Source organism: Lepisosteus platostomus, chromosome 17 (assembly GCF_059453375.1).
Source record: "Lepisosteus platostomus isolate fLepPlt1 chromosome 17, fLepPlt1.hap1, whole genome shotgun sequence".
Classification (NCBI taxonomy): Eukaryota; Metazoa; Chordata; class Actinopteri; order Semionotiformes; family Lepisosteidae; genus Lepisosteus; species Lepisosteus platostomus.
In genome coordinates this window covers 24,508,151-24,530,476 of record NC_142627.1, presented here as the reverse complement: position 1 = coordinate 24,530,476, position 22,326 = coordinate 24,508,151, and the positions used below count along the sequence as shown (strand labels likewise).

Sequence of the window (22,326 nt, the reverse complement as noted above, 5' to 3'; positions counted from 1 at the left end):
CTGGTGACTGGTTAAGAAGTTACCAGGTGAAGTAGGTTTCAATGATTGATTGGTCATTTTTTTGGATGATTGACCATGACCTTGATTTAAGATCATGTCCAGACGTACCTATTAGTCTCTGCTAGGTGTCCAGGCTCCAACAGTGGACATCCATCATAGTGAGTACTGGGTCTTCACTGTCCTGGGAAAGATTCGTATCCAGAAGATCTTCCATTTGTCATACTTTCCCAAATACAGACAACGGGGTTAGTATGTGTCCCAGATCAGAAATAAGGGCCTCACTGGAGATCCACAACAACCCCTAATTTTGTGGTTTATTAATAAACATTGTTGATGCATCACCAAAGCCAAATGTTTCTTTTTTTGTGGCTTTGGAATGATGATTACAGCTGAGAACCAAGATGCGAGCTTGCTATTTCTCCAATCTTTTAAATTATTAAGTTGCATTTGCTGTGTGGGGAAAAAAAAGTTACCTTATTGTGGGGCAATTTAACATTTATTTTTTACAAAATCTTCCATCTGATTATATTTTGGTTGAGCATACTGTACGTACTCTTTTCTCTCCAGCTTGGTAGTTCTGTTTTGTGTAACAGATGTCCAGCTACCAAGGGGAAGTTTGACCTTCACTGCTCTTAAATCCAATATTTTAATTCAAATATTATATCCAAGAATGTGTGCATTTTAAATTCACAGATCAAAACAAAAGATATACACGATAAAAATATTCAAAAAGCTTTACTTCAGGAGACCTGTCTGAAGTCTACTGATATTCGCAGATGTTAAAAGCTCAAACTCTTGAACATTGAATAAGATGAACAGGTTGCTAGTAGCAGTTGATAGGAAGATAAATATTACTGTCAAGGGCTTTAGCAGTGATACTGAAGGTTGTTGACATAAAATGATGGTAATCCTTAACAGCAGAAGGTTGTGCTTGTCATCAGTTTACAAACCCAATGTTTTTTTAATATAGTTTTGTATTGTGTAACGCTTAGATGCTCTGAATTTGTGAAGTATGCACTTGTTATAGGAGGGGAATTTAATTTTTAATCCCACTCTGAAGTGTTCTTCTGTTTTCAAATAATTGCAAAAGCTCTAAAAGTCAGTGATGCTTGGTTAAAAATCATGGTTTAAACCATTTTACTCTTTATATAGACATATTGCAGTATATCCTCATATTAAACTGTACCTTCTTTTCATAATCTTTGCTGCAGTATATGAACCCCGAAATAAAAATGGACTTCACAAGAAATAAAGCTCGCCATTTGACCAGCATGAAAAAGTAAAAACCCCAACCAGTATTGGAGCAGAATTCCTGATACACAAGACAGGGCACGCTATTTGCAGTAGTAATTCACTTGCCCCAAGACTGAAACTGCTTCCAACTTCTGTTCTAAGATTTAAGATTTTAAGATCACTTTATTGGCCATTTACAATTTCTTGCATTAGGAATTTGTAATTTTTCGCATACCCCAGCTTGCTCTACATGAGACACAGACACACAGACAGGGAGAGAGCGTGGGGTCAGAGCGCAGGGTCAGCCATTGTACAGCGCCCCTGGAAAAAGCCCCACGATCAGTCACAATCCCCTCCGGGGCTGTGGCTGGAGGGTCCTCCCCTTGCGGGGCTCCGCTCGTCACTCCGGGGAGGAGCTCAGTCTTAAAGGGCCCCGCAGCTGCGGCTCGTCCTTGTCTCTCTCACACCTGAAGAAGGCTCCACAGCCGAAACGTTGTGTTTTCTTTCTTCTTTTTTTCAGCATGGAATAAACCTATTACTTGTTCCTTAATCAACCAGGACAGCTGTGGTTGCTACGGCAACGCGTCGCCCTTAATCCAGGGCTCCGCCTCCACTCCGAACATGTGGGTTTTGTATTTATTTCTTGTACTTTGATTTGCTTGAAAATTAATACAAATTGTATAACACAAAATAACTTAATGTTGATTTAGATACAGAAGATTATGTAAACCACAATACCCATATAGCTTATTGGAATCTGCAGCCTACAGATAACCACACGCAGCATGTCCGATAAGACACTGAGCTTTAAATTGTTTTTTTTAAGAAAACGAATCTGATAGCCCTTTACTTCATTTAAGTTACAGTATATTCTAATACAATACACCACTTAAATTTACAAGTATCCTAATATCTTGGTTTTATCTGAACAGGGGTCTGAGTTCCTATTGCTTCTTGTGCAATAGTAAGTATGCTAAAATTAACTCCAAAATATTGAAAGTGCAAGGTCCGTATCAAAGATTTAGCAGATTTATTCAATCTTATGAGCATACAGTAAATACATGAAATTACTCTTTATTGTACATACCAAAATTAACTGCATCAAATAGAATTTATGTCCTGAGACATTGTTTTATATAAATTCTATAGTAAATTTAAGAAGTTCTGAGTTTCCTTATGTTTTTTGCCAATTGTACATTTACTGTATGTGGTTCCTTATAGTACAGTTACTGGTGCGTTAATCTTACAATCTTATTTGCACAGCATTTTCTGTTTCTCCACAATATTATTTTTGATACTGCCCAAAGCTAATATTGAGTTTTGGCATACCTTCGTGTTCTTTACCATGATTTTACAGTACTGCAAATACAGTATAATGCTGAAAATCTCTAATGGTACCATTTCTTTTCTTTCAAAATAAGAATGATAAAAAAGGAAAAAATCATGCATGACTATACTTCACAACAGAATGTTCAATATTTATTAAGTTGTATGAACAAAAAGTATTGTAAGAAAGAGAGATGAATTAACCTGAGGTTGAAGTTGCGCTGAGGTTAAAACAACAGTGCTGAGTGTCAGCTCCAGCCACAGAAACACTCACTTGATCTCCTGTAAGATGATATTCTGTTCGCAAAAGCCACATTTAAAAGTACCCCCACATAAAAATCATTAATTGCAACAGATAGTACAGGTTGTCAATTGTTAATAAAGCTCTGAGCCGTGGGCCATTGGCTCCTTGGTACCCTAATTACACAGAGCTGGGACTTTCAACTGATGTGTTAACACTTGATTTATTTCCCATTCGCTTGTTCAATAGAGCTGAAGTTAATTGGTTTTCCAAATGAGTGTTAAAATACAAGGTTCGAGCTTCATTAAGTATAGGCTGCAGTTATTATGCACACTGGCTTGTAAGGCCATGTAAAGGTTAGTGAGGTGAAAAGCAGAGGCTTTGTAAACAAAAGCATGCATTGAAATAAGTAAAACCGACATTGCAAAGAAAGAGAATTACTGTCTGGCAGAGCTTCTTAATTAACACTACGAAGTCTTCTTTGAAGACATAAAAGCACACCACTTCCTCAGTTTCATTTTTTTAAGGAGACATTTCAAAGAGAAAAATTAAAGCAGCACAACTATCTGTGTTGGCAAAGATACTTTGTACTAATAGTCTATAGAAGTAAAACACACAGAGGTTTAACAACTTAAAATAATGATCTAATTCTTGGTTTAAGCTGAGTTTATATTTGGTCACAAAGTGTCTTGCAAGTGTTCAACTCTTCCCACGATTCCCATTTGTTGAATTATGAATACTTTATACACATTTTTTAGTGAACATTGTTAATCAACCCCCCCCGCTCAGGAGAATACTTCAGTAGAAGTGTTGCGTGAGTCTATACCAACTTTGCACAGTGCAGTTGAGCAATTGAGCAATGTTCTCGTTGTTCTGTGCACGCTTGTTCACATTCTGTCAGGATGGCTGAGGCTTGAGGTTTGTTTATACACTGCAATTTTCAAGTCACATATTTTCTCTGGGAGATTGAGGTGACCACTCAAGGACATTCACTGGACGTGTCTTGTAAAGCCACACAAGCCTGTGCTTTGGGTCATTCTCCTGCTGAAAGGTGAAGTTTTGCTCAAGTTAAAGGTCTTTAGCAGATTGAAGGAGGTTTTCCTCTGAGCTTTATCTCTACTTTGCGCCATCTATTGTCCTCTCAATTCTGACAGGTTTTCTAGTCCCTTCTGGTGAGATGCAGTCCCATAACATAATATTTATACCAACGATTCCAGTTTTGTCTCATATGACCACAAAACCTTTTGTACATTTGCGGTATCATTTAAAATCCTTTTACAGACTCCATACAGGATTTGAGACGGGACTTCATTTCCTTCCATTCTGCCATATCGGACAGCTTTGTCGGTAATTAGTCAAAAATATCCTGTTTTGATTCATGGACACCCACCTCAGCTACTGGACGTTTTCGAAGTTGTCATTGGCCTCATTGTGTCGTCTCTAGCCAGTTCCCTCCTTGCCTGGCCTATGCTTGGTTTGCAGGGATAGCCTGATCTAGGCAGTCTGGGTGTTACAATACACCTTCCACTGCTTAATAGTAGACTTCACTGTACTGGAAGAGAGAGAGATTTTATGCTCTTCTCCTAATATATGCAATCTTTCTTTATCTCCCAGTTGCTTCGAATGCTCATCTTAATGGTTGAATCAAGTTTATTTATTCTGAAATCATGTGAACCTTTATTATTGCAGACCAACAGAAGCCATTCAAATAATTGTTTGCCTTATCAAGTAATTTTGTGAATGTGAACAAATTCAGTTTCGCTCTTACAAAAGGGGGGAGGGATACTTATGCAATCAACACATTTTAGGCATTGATTTTTCTCAGCCTTTTCTAAATTTAACTTCTTTCTGTTATGTCACTGCTGGCTGCTTCACACTGCCGGGGATGGATGCCAGGTTGAGAACTATATGCAGGTTGGTGCTTCTCCATGAGTCTTCAGGAGGAGCAGATGTAGACAGGACTGAAGCCGCTAGGAGGCGGTGCACTGGCAGGAGAGCTGGCAGGGAGAGCCAAGCTTGTTGAGGGTGACTGGGAGAGTCTAGTAGAAAACAGCTGAGAGGGAGGCTGTTGAGGCTGGATCAGACCATTCGACCAGTGCTGCAGGTCCAGGTCAGGAAACCGTGGTAAAACGGCATTTCTAATATTCTGCATTACACAAGGACAGAATTTCCAAAGGAGACAGAAGGTAACTCAATGTCAGAGCACTGATCCAGGGGTATTTTGGGGCTTAAATAAAGTGCTCAGTTGGAGGCTTGATCGGCCGATTGGCTGCCGTATTGAAAGTGAGCCGGACGAGCAGAGAGGCTGCCCGACTGGGCTCTGATTGGTCCAGATAGAATGCAAGTGCCCGTGGGAATGCTGCCCTTTCCCAAGGCAAGTATATACCACATATAACGTAAATTGAACTACTGTATAAACATTTTCAGACAGAAATCAATGTTGATTTCTTTGAAAACAGATGTTATCTCCGTATATCCTTCTAACCACTTCATCCAATTCAGTGTCACACAGAAACTGAGTGTTCTGGGAGCAGACTGTGGCTGTTTGTTAAGACATTATTCCAAAGGCTGTGTTGTAAAGTACACAAACTGAATACTTTTGGACACTCTGCATCTGCTGTGTTGACTGTAGCTCAAGGGTATACCACTGATATTATTAACCACCTGAGTCTGAAGTACAACTGGCTGACTATTCACAGGCAATTAATGTAATAAAACCCCAAATCACTTTGCTCTCTTTTTTCTTTCTCTCTCTTCCAAACACCGCATCATTAGGGATGTTAGTGCTATGCACTTTGTTACCAAGATTAGTAGCATAAAGGCCAGGGGATGAGTCATAAGATCAGCTGATTATAACTGTGTTTTTATTTAGCGCATTAAATAAGATCTCTTAACAACGGCAGATGTATTGATTCATCAGAATGAGATATATTGTACTTTGCAAATCACACTGTCTTACGTTGGTCAGCAATATCAGGTCAGTCGGTTTTAAAATATTGTCACAGATTGTGCTGCTGTCCAACCTTGGACAGGTAATAATTTAACAAACACCCTTTTCCCTCTATCTAAGCATAAAGCCCTGACAATGTATTTTCATCAGAGACAAAAAGTAGCCTTAGTGATGTGGTTAGAACTTTGTTGTCATAGAAGCTGGACGTTTTTGTTACTCTGCTGTGTCATCTCTAATGGATGTGTAATTCTCAGAAGATATTTAAAGAAGCAGTAAAAAACACTGTGGTGTTAAGGCAGTAATAACAAACATAACAGAGACGATATGCTGGTATCGGAGAAAATAAGGACTGAGCCTGGAGGCTGAAGCTGGAACTTGGAAACACCTACACATGCTCAGATGGGACCATACCTGCATATCTTAGTGAAAAAAATGATCCACCCCCAGATGAAAGTGCTGATCTATCATTAGTGGAAAGGAGACCAAATGCACAGCTAATTTTCAGTTTGTTTTCAGTGTAGGGGAAAGTTAATTGATATTGATAAGAGATGGGCTGTTGTTCCACCTCCTGAATTGCACCAAGGCAAATCAAAAATAAATAATGCGGCCTTCCTTCAGGAAAAGAAATCTTCATTTTCCTTTGGTGTAAAGAAATCAGAGGTGAAGCAGTCACTTTAACCATTTTTCCTAGCAGCAATAAATTAAAATATCTGTTTCCATATTGATTTTTTTCATTCACAAGTAAGTTTTCACCATTTATCAATTTAGAAACTATTAGGGATTAGATTTTCTCTCACACTCTCTTAATCTCTCACTCGTACTCTTTCGGCACATGTCCTTACCCAGAGAGTCTTTAAGTATATGTGTAATTATGTGCAAGTGCAAAAGATAATCATGCAGGTGCAACAGAGTAAGCATGAGTAACATGAAAACTAAGCTAGTACAAATTGGAAAACAATGTAAATGTTGTACAAACAAAATGTGCTTGAGAGTGACCAAAAATGCTTGAGACATCAGTCAGTTAGAAACAGTGTTTTGAATCAGAAGTGTGCAGCAATCTGGAGGAAGTGGGCCTGGGGCGGCGGTCCAGTGGGGAGAAGAGGAAGAGCTGGCAGGCGGGTCAGCCGGGAGGGGTTCCTCAATCATCTGGCTCTGGACAAGCAGCTGTGTGGGAGGGACAGACTCTGCAAATGTTGTTAAGGAGGACCGGCAGGAATGTACGGAGAATGACAAAGAAGATACTGTATGTTTTGGGAGTAGGAGAGGGAGGGATCAAGAGAGACACCAAGGCTCTGGACAGAGGAAGAGGAGGATAAGGTGGTAGTGGTCAGAAGGAAAAGAGGAGAAGAGGGCCAAAGACTGGGACGAAGAGGAAAGGACTAGAAGGAGGTCAGATTTCATATGGCTGGGTTTTAGGTGATGAGAGGGTTACCATGAAGAGACACGAGTAACAGTGGGTGGAAAAGAAAGGAAAAACCTAGTGAGATTCTGTGTCTGGAAATGTTACACCACTTCAGAATTAAACAGTATTGTGTTGGGGCAGTGTGGCATAAATATTGTATTATTTGTGATAGTTTCATGACTGTTAATTAAATGATCACCCACTTTTTAAATAAAAAAGAGGGACTTTCCTGGCTTCAAGCCCTCATCCTGGAAAAATGAAAAGCAACTACTTCCTTTACCTTCTTTACTCATATCCCTGTGCTACTATAAGTGAGTGCTGTTTCCCTCTCTATGAACCCAACATCCTAGTGTTGTAATATGTTAGCAAACAACACACGGGACTGCTTCTATTCTAACCGACGTGACTGCACACACTGCATAAGAACAAATTATTCTATCATTCCTTATTAAAGTTCATTTAATTACAGATGTTCCAGGGTCTTCGTGTGCACAATTTAAATTTATTATCTTCCAAACCATATGCCCATGTTCTGCCTCCTTACAGAAGTGCATCCGCTGTAATGGAACCCGGGCTTAGCTCTCTCCAGTACACCAAACCACTGGCTGTGCCGATCCTGAACCGTGCATGGACAAGCTGAAGGCTGCATTTTTCTATAGTAGTATTAAATCGATTTAGAAATAGTAATGATAAAAAATAAATATCTTATTTTCTATTTTTTCAAATCAACATCAGAAAAGAAGGGCACAGTAATTTTCTACGAAACCGCAAAGTGGAGCGGTCTAGTGCCATCACAGTCCTCTTAGTGAAAGGATTGTTCAAATGACAATAGTGTTTGATTTCAGACGTCTTTTGATCATATAGCTTTTGCTGAAAATCAGTAGCAAGACTTGAAATGTAAATTTTTATTGAATGCAAGGGTTTGCACGTGATAATAAAAGCTTACCCTTACTTTTTCAATGGAGCGCATATATTCTGTTTCTTCTAACAATTCTATCAGAATATAATGGTACATCTAACTTACTTGTAAATGGTTGTATATTTACCAGGAATCAATTTAGGAACTAGTTAATTAATTTTGTTTCTTTATTTGCAGAATTTGTAGTTTCATAAAATGGACATTTTGACTGAAATGGTGTTATGGTACTAGTTGTTCCAGTTCTGTTTGTAATGGATTAAAGGACAAATGTCCTCTATTCCTGTGGTTACCAAATAACCATATAAATAATCAAACACTAACTACAGTACCATATACCACACATTGTGATTTTGTAATATATAAAATATTTGACAAATTTATATCTGAATTATAAACGAACTCTAAAATAGACATTTATTCCAGTAATTTACATTGCATATATGATTGCTCCAGGGTGCTAAAGAGTCTCCTTTTATTTTTATATTGCTGTACCGTATATGACAGTGTTTTCTTCACGTCTCTTATCAAATGACAAATCAGTTTCATTCGGACGCTGGTGCCCTGTGTACTGGAGTACGCAGTAAAGCTGTAGCAGTGATGTACTGTAAGTAGTGGACTCGGGGGCGAACCCAACAGTCAGAGGTTAAACAGCCAGGAACCAGAAACATCCTGTCATTTGAGCTCTCGGTCAGTGTGGTTTGAGCTGTCACGGGCAGCTCAGGACCGTATTGCTGGCATGTTAAATGAGGCTGTTTTGTAGCAAAGCTCCTTTATTGACTTTTGTAAAAACAATTGTCTTTGTAAACATCTGTCAATATTTGGAGTGAAACATGCATTGGTGCTGTCACTCTTACTGTGTGTAGAGATTTTATTAATGAGAGGACTGTGGACCGGTGGAATTAATAATTGATTTTCTAATGCTGGAGCAAAAAATAATTAGGCTCTTTTAAAATTGTAGGATGCAATAGATTTTAGAAAGTCTTATTCCAGTGTCACTCCTTTTCTTATGGTCATTTTATCATCATTATGTACGTGATACAATAGTTTACAATGCAGTCTTTTTCTTTCTCCTAGGGGTATGATGATGGATACGATGGAGAGTACGATAATCAGACCTACGATGTGTATGATGATAGCTACAGCAGCCAGACACAAAGGTAATGTCACTTTTGCCAGCCTTTTCTGACGTGACTTTACAGATTTCAGCAGTAATCTTTCGAGATGCTCATAAAAGCTGTTCACCACATGCATGTGCTTGTCAATAAGATAATTAAGAAGTTACCTGGACATTGGAAAACATCATTGACCTACATTGAAACTTTTATACAGATAATGTCAGATAATCTACCCTTCTTTGCTACTGTATGTTGTTCAACAACAATATATTTTATTTTTCTCAACTTTAAAAAGTATTGTTAACACCATGTAAACAATAATGCTGTTTACCCAGGAGGCCACAGGGGGCACAGTGTCTCTGAGAGCCAACTCATAGCAATGTTTGGCCAATAGCGCACCTTCACTTCCTCAGTTACAGTCAGCTATAGCAGAGCTCCCTCACCCTGTACAGAGCTCTCAGGGGTGAGCCTTTACTGGGTAAGACTCTAGGCCGTTTCAATGAACTTTGCATTTGAAGTGAAAACCGAACTGAAATTGACCAGGGATAAGGCTTTTTGTGGGTCTGGTAATATTCTGTTTCCAACTCAACTATCCCTCTGTGTGCAACTGGGTGTAAATAGTGATTTCAGACAAATTAGGGAAAGCAGATTTCTTGTTTCAATATGTTATTAAACTCAGGCTCATTTATAACACAGTCATCGATCAGTGTGTAAGCCTTGTTGGGACTACCAAAATGAATATTAAAAACTTAATGAAAATGCAGTTCTATTTCTGTCATTTTTAAATGCATATTATCTGCTTTAAATCTTATTATCAAATTATATAAATTATATAAAAACATGATTAAAAAACTATCAGTACAAAAGGTTGCTGCACCCCTTTCTAATTGTCTTGTTTCACTTACTCTCACTGTACTGTACTTATGCGTGTGAAGTACCTCTTGATCCCTCCACACTGATATAAAATCTGCTTGTCCTCTATAATGGGATGCTAAAACTTCCCAGCCTCAGCTCTTACTCCTTAGTTGTGGCACCAGGTGCACAGGAAAAATAGTGATTGCATTACAGAACCTCATTCAGGATTTAGGTGCTTTACAGAGTCATCCCAAACCTATCACTGTAGAAATCTCTGCGGTCTGTCAACAGAGAGGATTGAGAAGGAAATAGACAGGGTCCACCTTCTGTCGATTCAGAAAATGAACCTTTGATTCATGAAGTGAAAAAAATCTAATATCTTAGGAACTAGGAATAATAGTCATGCTTGCAGGTTTAAGGAATCAGCTCTCCATGCCTCAAGTAAGAAATTGATTAAAATTTCAAAGTAAGAACATTAGTACCCACATTAATGGGCAGTACAGTAATTAAGCATTTCGTAATGTTGGTGATCAGGTACAGCTGTGTGAGATGGACTTATCATTGTTATCCCTCCCGAACTTCAGCTAATAACTTCCATTTAAATACCACATAAATACAAGCGAAAATGCTCAGGGCACTGGAAGACGAAAGGCACAGATTGTTCAGCTGACATTACCAAAGCTGTTGTGAACAGTTGCTTAAAGACCCAGAGGTCATTCTGCACAGAGATGGTCACACTGGTCATCAGAGACCAGCTCTCACAGTGCTGTTTGATTTGAGCCACTTGTTTTGACAGCAGTGTTACCACCTTGTAGGCTAATTTCAGGAGATCTCACAAGCTAAGCAAAGCTGGACCTGGTCAGTACTTTAATGGAAGGCCATTAATGGGAAAACCAGGCTGCTATAAAAGTGGTGTTTTGGACCTGTAGGTGGCACTACTCCATTTAGACCAGAATGTCCAAGCCGATGGAATCCTGCAGAAGTTAGTCTCTGCTCTACCTGATGCTGTGTAGTGGGGCTGCTGGTGCAGAATGGTGCCATGTATCAGCCCGGTCCGTCCTGCACTTCAGTGGTGGATGTAGTGGGTTCCACCCTTATTGTAAATTGATCTGAGATATAAAATGCTACACAAATGCAAGAAATTAATAAATTATTTTGTTTCAGTCACAAAATGTTTATCAAAATTTTTCATATAGCGCCTTGGGACAACCTTGTTGTGAAAGGCACTATATAAAAATAAATTAAAAATTGAATTGAATATAGGTATCAGGAACCTTTACGGAAGGGGTATTGTCCCACTCTTTTTCACACTGTGAGCTGTATATCACTGTATCTCTTAAACACTCTCTTGAGTATGCTTTATTGACGAGTGTAATGACATTTAGTTTGGAAATACTGTGCACAGTAGTTGCTTCAATTTTGTACCAACTTAAATCATATTTATCTACAAAAACATAAAATCTGTATGGTTACATTCCTGAGTCGTTTCATTTCCAGATTTCTGAAGCCCTGTATTTGACTGGGAAAAAGACAAAAAAGTGTCTTTTTGTACCATTGATGATTGCATGATATACTGTTTTAGATTACAGCAGCACACATGAAAGGCTGAAGAGATTGTGGTGTTAACAGTTTTCCCTAAATGACTTCAGCAGAAACCTTGGCTGTTTGGTAACAAGTGGCTCAGTTGCTTGTAGTTCAAGCGTTTTATTTTACTGTACATTCACTCAAAAGAATCCATTTCATGCAGCAGTTGTTTTCACTGAAAATTCTTTGAATTTTGGAGAGCTTCTAGGTAAAGTGAAAAGCTGCACAAGCTACAATAAAATTTGAAAAGTGGGCATCACCACAGAACCTGACACCGTTCCGCAGAGAGCTCCTAAAAATAAAAAAATCCTGCGCAGAAATTTAAATATCTCCAGACATTTGCTACTTAAATGAAGATGTCTGCATTTCTTGAGATTTGCAAACCTTGGGGAAAAACTTAAAAGAATCTGGCATAAATCCAAAAACCTAATAAATTTATAAACACAGAAATTATAATTTATCAGTGTTTAGAAATCACTGAGAAAGTACTAATGCCGTAATGAACTAGAACTCAAAATAAAGCAGTTTATGACCATGCAATACACTCCTTTTTCTCGGTCAGTTTAGCTATTCCGTTAGCTATTCTTAAGGTAGAATTAAAATCTTCCAGTTATGTGAAGGAAGGTGAGCAATAGCACAAAAGTCCATGCCTGAATACGTAGGAGAGATTTTATTTTATTTTTTTTATTGGTTGCCTTGCCTTGTCCAATTTGAATGCAGTCATGATGCTCACATCCTGTGTGTGTGTCATCGGGTGAAAATTAAGAGACTGTTTAGAGGCTGCAGTATGAATTTAGTTTTTATTCATATATCAACATATGTTCATGTACCTACTTTAAGGAACAAAATGCACATACTGCAAATTATAACCAGTACAAGAGTATGAGAGTTTAGAAGGTGCTACACTGCTTGATGAATGCACATTTTTACACGCATACCATGGCTGTGGTATATCCCCAAGCTGGAAACATAAGGCTTGTCTTTTAGAGGGGGTGGCTCTGTTGTCCATCTTCACCTTTGCCTTTCACAGTGTGCAACAGTGGTTATTCTTTCAACAATGTTTTCCTTCTGGCACCAATTAACTAGTTGTTTGTCAGGCCACCCTGTGTCAAATCTCCTGCACAATACCACACGTGCTAAATAATATGTTTCAGGCCACCCATGAGAATTACGATTAAAAACAAGAACGTTTTTGATTATAATAGTGCCTGTCCAGGGAACTCCATTCCTGGAGCAGTATCTTATAAGTTATTTAACATTCTATGAACTAGAGGGCTTTTATGATACTAAACTAAAAACGAAGAGGTTATATTGTTAAATTTGAACACTATCCCCTGTTTTTCATAATATAAATATTCTGTGGCCCTTTTTGTTTGCATAAAATGTTTGGAGCTCAATTTCTAATGATTAAGAAACATAAACCTGCCCAAGGCAAGGTGAGAATATTCAAATTGCTCTTGCCCCTGCCCTCACAACAACACTGAAGGGTTCAGGATTGTTTCGTGGGGATGGAGCTGGGTTTTAAAAAGCTTTTTCTGAGACTGATGACACTCAAGAAGTGACCTTGGTAGGAGCAATTTGAATGTGCTCTTTCCAGGTCTTCAAGTACACAGGGTTCTTCAGAGACGCTGGAAGTCAAAACTGCGAGGCTCTGAAGTCCTCAAGCATCAAAGCTGTGCTGCTCTTATTTAAAATGTCAACCCCAAACTGTCACTGTCACTCAAAAAATACTGTTGTGTCTGCTTTTGACCTACTGCCAAAATGCACCTATTCTTACATTTCATTAGAATATCATTTGAAAATGACTTGGAAACTAAATATTTGATCCATGCTTCTTTCCATATTTCAGGAGGAGTGTAATTCAGCCCTTATCTTTCACTCATGATTTATGCTTGCCCCATTATATGGTCGACACATGAGCTCCGAAGATGGAAAATTATAGTCAGGGCTATATTTTGTAATTAATTGTATTTCTGTTTATCATCTAAACCACTAAAAAAAATCAAACCTTTTTTTTTCTATTCACAAGCATTATGCTTTTCACCTCCAGTAGCATTTTGGCATGTTAAAGGCAGCGAGGTAACTGGTTTAATTTACTGTAAAACTGTTGGCTTTGAGAATGCAGCAGACCAGTTTGTCCTTCCTGTTCGCACCCTCTCTGTGTTGCACACTGCCTCTGTGGCGACTGTGTGGTTGATTTCGCTCTCTTTTCCTTTAAGCATTCCTGAATATTATGAATATGGCCATGGAACAGGTGACGACGCCTACGATAGTTACGGTAAGGATTAGCGTCCAGGTTTTCCATTCTTCTATTCTTAAGCTAAGGAAGAAATCTGTTACTGACATCAACAAAAATGCTCCTACATTACTTTTTCCTCTGGATTTCAGACAAAATTGATTTTGTTTGATTCAGGCTTGAGATTTAACTTTCAGGTTCTGGGGGCCAGAACCCTGTACAGATCTATTTTGAACAAAATTCCTCCAGCAATTAATCATCAGTCTAAAATCGATCTCCATGGGGACAGCAGGCAGTCTGATTAGTACCCGAGTGTTTCTCCGCGCAGGGTGTCAGCTCTATTGATGTGACAACACTGCAGATGCAAGGCCAGTGTCATGTGCAGCAGATCGAAGCACCACAGGACAGCCACACACTTTGTTCTTTTCAAAGGCAAAGATGGTGAGCTGAAATTCGTTAAACCATTTACATACTCAGCTTTACACAAAAGCTTGTACATTCAAATCTTTCTAAAATAGATGCCATAGATAAATACAGTTTTATGGTCTATTTACTTGTATCTTTTGTCAGTTAATGCATTGTAAGAAGGTTGGAGCCTTCAGTCAATATACAGTTATTATCGGACATCGCAGTGAAACACTTTGCCAGGTTACCACAAAGAAATCTAAATGTGCTTTCTGATGGGTGACACAATTGCGTATCGATATACCATCCCCAGGGTGTAGAGCTCTTTGTTGAGATGTGCTGGAAGGAAAGCTTAAGGTTAGCTTTGTGGCTTGAACCTAGCACCCTGGCTTTGGGTCTCCCCACACGACTTGACAGAGTAGAGATGCACAGAGAGACTGACAGAGTTCAGAGGCTGCCCATCAGTGCCTTGCCTTTTTGAGATGTCAAGCAAAAGGTTTTGACCCGTTCTTGAGGATAATGTTTCATAATTGAGCTAAGTATTTTTACAACGTCTTTAGTCTGATCTTGTAGTAAAAACATAGCTTGGTTAACAAAGAGTTGCCATGTTTATTTAGAAGTGCATTATGGCTTTTGCTTTTAGATTTTCATCTCCAAGATGTGCATTGTGCGTAAACCTGTTATGAAAGTAATACGTTTATGCGAGTGGTGTGCTGTGAAATTAAAGAAACATTACATACTGTACCATAAAACCTCTGGGTTCCTGTAAGTTATCAGAGATCACCATGTCTACAAGGTCTTACCTATCTGGACAGTTTCTGTTGTGGCTTTCTGCTGACTATGAAGTCTACAGTCGATCCACAGAATTGCAGCCGCCTGTATGGTGTTTGACCCAAATTCGTCCAGCATCACACACCTCGTTAGTTCACCAGTGTAAGACCTGAATGTTATCGTGGAAGGTGCTCTTCTTGTCACAGCGAGTGTGCGCATGTGATAGGGCGCAGTCTGCTGAGGGAGTTACAGCAGTCACATCATCTCCCCTCTGAAACCTGCATGGTGGAGCTCAGCCTGGCACAGGCCCTGGGCTTTTGGAGTGGTGGAGCTGTCTGTGGAGTGGTGCTACAGAATGTGTGCTTTGAATCCCAGCAGGGTGAGAGGAGAGTTGCATTTGTTTTATCCATAGTTTGATGACTTGTGCCAAAGTTGCACAAGAAACACTGTATGAGTTAGTTCTATTACTATTTCATAATACACGTATAGAGAATAACTCTTGTACATTAGAAAATATATGAATTAGGTCATTGTGTGGTTGACATATCTTTAATTGAATGGCCTAGAAATAAAGCTGTATTACTGGTAGTGCAGTACCTTGGCTTTCATGATACAAGATACACCAGAGGCAACTAACTTTGAACAGGAGAAAGGTCTGATGTTTTGGAAATTTATTTACTATGGATGTTACCTAAAATTTCAGATCTGTTATTATACTGAGAGCATTGTACCTTTACTGTCATGTGTCACCTGTTATGATATGCATTCAAAAATAAATAATATAATTAAACTAAAGGATGGCTTTGAAACTATGGATTTCTATCCCTGCAGAGCTAGTTTAGTCTGAAGGCATCTTGTTCTGCAAACTTACAGAAGACAAAGTTTTTCAGCACATTCCATATTTTGGAAATTTTATTTAAAATGTGCTGTTTTTACTGTCGTGCTTTTGCTGCTGTGCGTTTTTGTTGTAAAGTAAGTTAACTTAATGCTTAATAATGTTTGATTAATTATTTTATTAATTATTAATTAATCCTTAATTTTTTAAATGTTTGCTACATAGGAATTTTAAACGGTGCACCTTGGATGAAACAAAAATAAAAATAAATCAGGATATTTACACAACCTATCCAAAGTCTAATGCTCTGCAGTGGACCAGAATGCTGCAAGGACAAGTGTAGTGCTGTCTGAGTGCCACAGAACCATTGCATTATGTTTCACCAAATACCCATAAAAGTGTATTGGCCAATGCAGATAACACAGTGCAGTCAGGGATCTGTAACAAAATCATAAGTGTATCCGCATGTGCAATATTTGTTGTGCAAACACAAACACCTTGTTTGCTTGAAATGGATATGATGGAGACACCAGAGGAGAGTGTGCTACATTCCTGGCCTAAAGCACAGGAAAATGAGGTGTGAGGATGATTATGAAGAAGACTAGCAGTTCCTGCCTCTGCCTCAACTTGGAGTTGGGAAGGTATTCCTGACTCAAGAAAGAGTCCTAATGATGAAGGATCCTGAAGTTCCAAGCAACTGAGGAAGAGGTGGAAATGCTATCTGACTGTTCCCTGACAGTGGTGGGAGAAGAAGAGGAGGAGGTGCTATGCAAAAGTAATATACATATGCTCTGTGTTCCAGTGGTCTGTCAAACTACAGTAGGGCCTGGCATTAAATGACATCTTAAATGAAAGAACTGTAACATCACATATTTTACAACGGCAGTGGGAAATGTTCTGTGACTTGTTGTGCTTGTTCATGGCTATAGAGCTGTGACAGCTGTGGGACGGTGAGTTCCACAGTTAACTGCGGTAGTTTCACTCTGATAATCTGGTGGTTACTGGAACTAAAACAAGGCAATGTCACGTTCATAAACCCCTCCTCTTAAGGACGCTCCAGCCCTTCCTGGTTTTTTACTTATCTCCTGCACGTGCTCCCTGTTCCAGCCCCCTTTAAAAGCCAGATGCCTACTCTGTTCCGGGCTCTGCATTGGTTCCTGTACCAGGCGAATCCGAACCTGGAAGCGCCTGGTCCCGTCAAGTTTTTAGTTCCTGTTCCCGTGCCGGTCCTGACCCGGTTCCTGTTTTTAATTCCATTTGTCTTGGATGGACTGCCCGGCTTTGGACTTTTGCCTTGTCTCGGATTCCCCCTTGGACCACACCTCCCCCGAACACCAGCGCACCTTGGACACGCCCTCTGTTTCATTCCCGACTCCTGCATGCTTTTTTCCCCGTGTTTTCCTCTCTCTACCCTGGATTGTGTCATCTGCATAGTGTCCTGAAAGAACGCTTCCATTACAGGCAAGGTGTGCATTAAAAATATGAATGAGCATACTGATACTCATTTTTAATCATCTGCAGCTCTGGACAGAGCACGTGCCCACCATCCAGTTGTAATATGCAGATGTATCTTATGAGGAACGCCTATGAGCATGGGTTCTGTTTTTAGGAATCAGTTCTATAATAGTTCCAGTCAATGTTGACATAAAATTATTGCTTGGGCTCATCTATTGTCGACAGAGACATTGTGCATTTGTTTTGGAACCAAGTATCTACGCTGAATTTGTTTTAATTATTTTCTGACAACAACCACAAAAATACAAATATGTACTCAACAGTCTTCCTTGCTGCAGGTCTCCTGCAGGCTTCTTGCAACAAAGCAAAATATCATAAATATTTGGTACAGTCATAACCCAATGTCTCTCCCTGCAGGTGCAGCCATTTTCTTAGAGTAAAACTGTATGAGCTATTCTTCATTTTTTCCTGTATTTTGTCTTAATTATAGCTGAAGAAGACTGGACTGCAGCCCGCCCTAGCCTCAAAGCCCCTCCAGCAAGGTTATCGCGAGGTGGCTACAGAGAGCACCCCTATGGTAGATATTGAAGGTGATCAACGCCCATGGCCTTCACTCAAAGACTACATTAGTACCCTGTGGTCCCCACAAAAAGCAAGACAAGTAATAGTCCCTTTCTTTTCTACCCTTGGGATTTCTGCTCTTGGGCGCCTTGCGCACATCTTGCATTACCTAAAACTCTGAAACAAAGTCAGCGTTGCAATTTTATAACCCGGACTTAAACAAGTGAAAAAAAAGCAAACAAGTTTTGTCAAAAAACCATGCACTGGAATGCTGTTCTCTTGGTTGTCCATCGTTGTGTGTACTTCAATCGGAAAAAAAGCATGAAGTTGCTACATATCTGATGCCTCCAGATGCTCACTAGCAAACCTGGTTTCCCATTCAAGAGGCAAGAGCAAACTGCAACCTTTGAAAATGATGATAACCAAGTTGTAGATAATCTGTTTCCTTTAATATTTGTTAGTTTTATGATGTTTAAATATTGAGTTTGTAAATTTAATTTAAAAATGCTTTTTTATTGGAGTTGAAAGCAATCAGCTATGTATGTAGCTAACGTTAAGTGCTCTGTTCGGTGTTTAACCTGTATTTGTTTAAAAAAAGAATAAAAAGAGGACATAAAGCACCATGTGTAAGCTTCTCTAAATAGGTGACCATAAAATGTCGAATATGTTTTGCCATAATTTGTCAATAAAGCTGAAATCTTTTTGTAAAAATTTAAATTTTGGAATTACTTGTTTCTAGCATTAAATTGCCTGCTTTATTTCTCCTTCAGGAAATGGCTAAAATGTTTTGATACATAAAAACCTTCAACAACAACAAAAATATGATTTTTAGAAATTTTGTCAAGACCATTTGTGTAAAGATAGAAAAGCTGTATTAATACGCCATGATTGTTAAATAATTTAAAAGTTAACGAGCTAAACTGTTCCTTGAATCTTGATTAGTCATATAAATGTGCAACATGTTAATGGAAGAAACTGTTTAGAACAATAAATGGATTTTAAACTATCCTCTAAGCTTGATCTTACTAAACACAAACTCTGATTGACTTGTTTGCATTAGCACGTCTCTCGTGAGAATGTAATGGAGATTAATGAGGTAAGACTGCCACTTACCACTATTAGACTGTCTAAATGCCTTCAACCTTTGAGTTGCCCAGCACATTCAATATCCCATCAAACATGTGAACATTGCATAGAGTCACATTTCTGTCTTCACTCAGTGGACGGAGTGGAATGCATTATTTAGAGTACAGTGTCTTTACCAGCAAATCATCAAGAGTCACTGCCCAGCTGTTTCTTATTCTTGCTGTTATTCCACCTCAGGAAATGTATTTGTAATTTTCAGTGCTAAATATCACCACCATTGAAGGCAGTGTAGAAAGCTGAATTTTCTTTTCTATCAGACCTGATTGCTGATGCTTATTAAGGAAAAATATCGCAGGACTCAAAGGATGAATAAACGTTAATCAGGTAACATTAATAATAACTATAATTTTGCGTATGCAACACCAATTATAAATGATAAAGTTACTAATAGTTAAAAAAGTAAACCTTCCAAACCTAACCAAAGCAAATAGGTGTACAGGCTTATTAAAACCGCTAATTAATATTAACTAGTGACTTCAATATTATGCAAAAATATAACCCTGCAATCTATAAACCAAACTAAAACTAATGTTAATGACTGTCTTTCTAAACTTCAGATGCCTAACCTAAGTTTCTCCAGAAAAAAAATGATTGCAAGAAATGGCTTAGGGCAATCAAAAGGGTCCATCCTATAAGTGTAACTCATATTACTCATGATGGTGATTTCTTTTACTCCCCTGATTGGTTTACTTTTTTGATAGTAACAGGATTTTAACCTCATTTTGCTTTGTGAAAGTCTTTCAGGTTAATTTGCATGCTAACATTATGTATTTTATATTTTGTTCTTTAAGAATATTGTTGTAAAATTTCAATTTGTGTTTGCTTTTTAATGCATTTGAGGTGTTTCCATCTAAATTACATGTTGTCTTCCTACAGGGATCAAATATCTGGAGACCAACACAGTGGAAGCCAGAATATAAATGACAGGTAAGCAACATATTCCTTTGTCTTCTCTGCTTGTTGTGCCAAAGTTGGAGTAATATTATTTTGCATTTCTTTTTGTGTGCAAGGTTTTTCAGCATTGCATTGACAAGAAGAAATCAACAAAATATCTAATTAGCCTAAAATATCAACAATCTAGTCACTTAATTGGGACAGCGTGTATGAAACACAGATTGAATGGGAATGTTGCTATTAATTAGGGTAAAGCTCCTCCAAAAAATGTGTTTCACAGAACAATCTGATATATTTTTTTTCATAGTGCACATGTTTGTTAAAAGATTTATCATTCTTCAAAGTTAACTAACTGTGCAAAACAGTTTGCCATCATCACATATGAGACTTATACATTACGGGTCTTGCGGTGAGGTGAGACAGTTGTGGTCACGTCATTCTCCGAAGCTGCTGTAATAGAGCTGCAGTCTGCAGTGGGAGGCTGGCCCTTTGACAAAGTGGGTTTCACCGCAGCTGGAAGGTGCTGTGTGCTGCATTCATCTCTTTTCTCAAATGAATTGTTAAAATTATGGCATGTTCCTGGTTGTACCAGAATTTGACTACCAATAATTTGACTCATTTTTCTCTCTGATAAATTATTTTCATGATACGGCATATTTAAAGTTTATCATTTTATGTTTCATAATCTTAACTAATACCGTACATCTTCCTCTTTGCCTCACAGGCTGCACCTACAGTACAAATTAGCCAATTAGGTGCTTGAGAATGACGAATGGAGACTGTTGAATACATTCTCTCTGATTAATATAGTTAGCACCATCTACTGGAAATATTTTGGAGTTCTTAGAATCTTCCTGCAAAATAATTGAAAATGACAACATGCATAAAATTATACGTTACTGATAGTATTACACCACTAAAGTACTCTCCACAACACCTAAACTGAGCTCCTGTAAAAAGACTGGTGTTAACAAAATAAAACTGGGTCTGGTTAAGCCTTGATTGTGTTTACCTGTATAGTCACGATCCTAAAAAGCAGCCCATGACTTTTGGGATGTAGCTGAACTGAGAAAATGAATGCTGGACCAGAAAAACAAAGTCCTGAAAACCGCATCACCTCACAGTGTCAGAACAAAAGCCTTTTGTTTTCCATGAGGTCTTTTGCTTTAAGCTTACTTGATTTTTCTCATACAACACTGAATGCATGGTATTTCCTTTTTAATGTTCTACCTCAGTGAGAAATTGGATTTATCCCAATCGATCGTCTGCTTTTCTAATCTTGTTCCTGCAGGTTTCTGAGAATTAAGTTTGGCCAAAATTATTTGTAGGGCCCTTTTAAGGTTTGATTTTAAAAATGTGGATTACTTCAAAGGAACCAAAATTGTTTTTGTGTTGTCCTTCCTTCTACATACAGAAGGTATAAATCTACTTACTGTATATGCACTCTGTGTCACAGTACACAGAAATTAATATGTGCTTTTAAATTGTATTGCTTCTAACACAATAATAACATGCTTATAAGTAATTTACAATGTGTTTTGAAGCATCTCTTAGCTAATTCACCAGTTAGTCCTGTAGCCAGATCACTTTGCAATTTTAGCTGAACACTCAAGAAACTGCTCAGCTATATTTAATCTTCTTTAACAGAGACTGATGTACTTAGCTGTAATTTACCTGGCAAGTTCTCACAAACAGGTTTGCTGTACAATACAATTTAATCTTACACAGCACTCTTCATACAAGACTCTCCCCTATATGTAAGCTGTACAAGCCAGCTCTGCCATAACAGGATTTCAGTCATGAGTTCAGGTTCAGTGATGCTGCTATTTGAAACATAAGTCAGGAACCAAAGATAAGAGGCCTAATGATGTAATTTTCTGAAACTGACAGGATTTAACAATCAATTTGGAATGTTCTGGATATTGATAATTCCTGGTTTTAAACAACACCTACTGTAGGATCATAATGGTATGTACAGTACAAGGTATAAGACCATGAAGATACAGATTTGCAATGAACAAAACATACACAAAACCCGTTACGTATGGTCAATTACATATTGTCTTGAAAATACTCATGGTGATTTATATTACTCTCAATCTAAGCAGCCCAGGCAAGCAATTTTCAACGTTAAGGTTCCTTAAAGTTGTGCAGTAAGCAGATGTTCATCCCATTTTTTTACCTTACCTTTATGCACGGGGGGTTAGATTAAACATGTCAGCAAGACCAAAGACACCCTGATGTTGCTCCTTCCTCTGTTGTCTTGTATACATTATATGAGAGATTTTTCCAAGAAAAATCTTTCCATGATATTGGATTCCTGTAAGCAATGCTTACCTTTACTAGTAAGCAATAGCCACTAGGAGAGTAAAAGAGATCCTCTCGTACAAGGAGAAAA

At 38.4% G+C, this 22,326-nt stretch overlaps 1 protein-coding gene across 3 annotated transcripts in view; it reads left to right on the top strand.

Annotated features, from left to right (window-relative positions):
- The window catches only part of khdrbs2 (KH domain containing, RNA binding, signal transduction associated 2), a 123,522-nt gene extending 103,571 nt beyond the window's left edge, over positions 1–19,951 (top strand). For 2 of the 3 annotated variants that reach the window (XM_088610801.1, XM_088610802.1), the window contains 3 exons: positions 9,146–9,228; positions 13,845–13,903; positions 17,818–18,054. In XM_088610801.1, coding sequence (XP_088466927.1) covers positions 9,146–9,228; positions 13,845–13,903; positions 17,818–17,915 — 240 coding nt within the window. In that variant the 3' untranslated portion in view covers positions 17,916–18,054. Of the gene's footprint in view, positions 1–9,145; positions 9,229–13,844; positions 13,904–17,817; positions 18,055–19,910 lie in introns of those variants that run through there. The other variant, XR_015928016.1, reaches the window with a different exon arrangement.
- Positions 19,952–22,326: the final 2,375 nt, after the last annotated feature.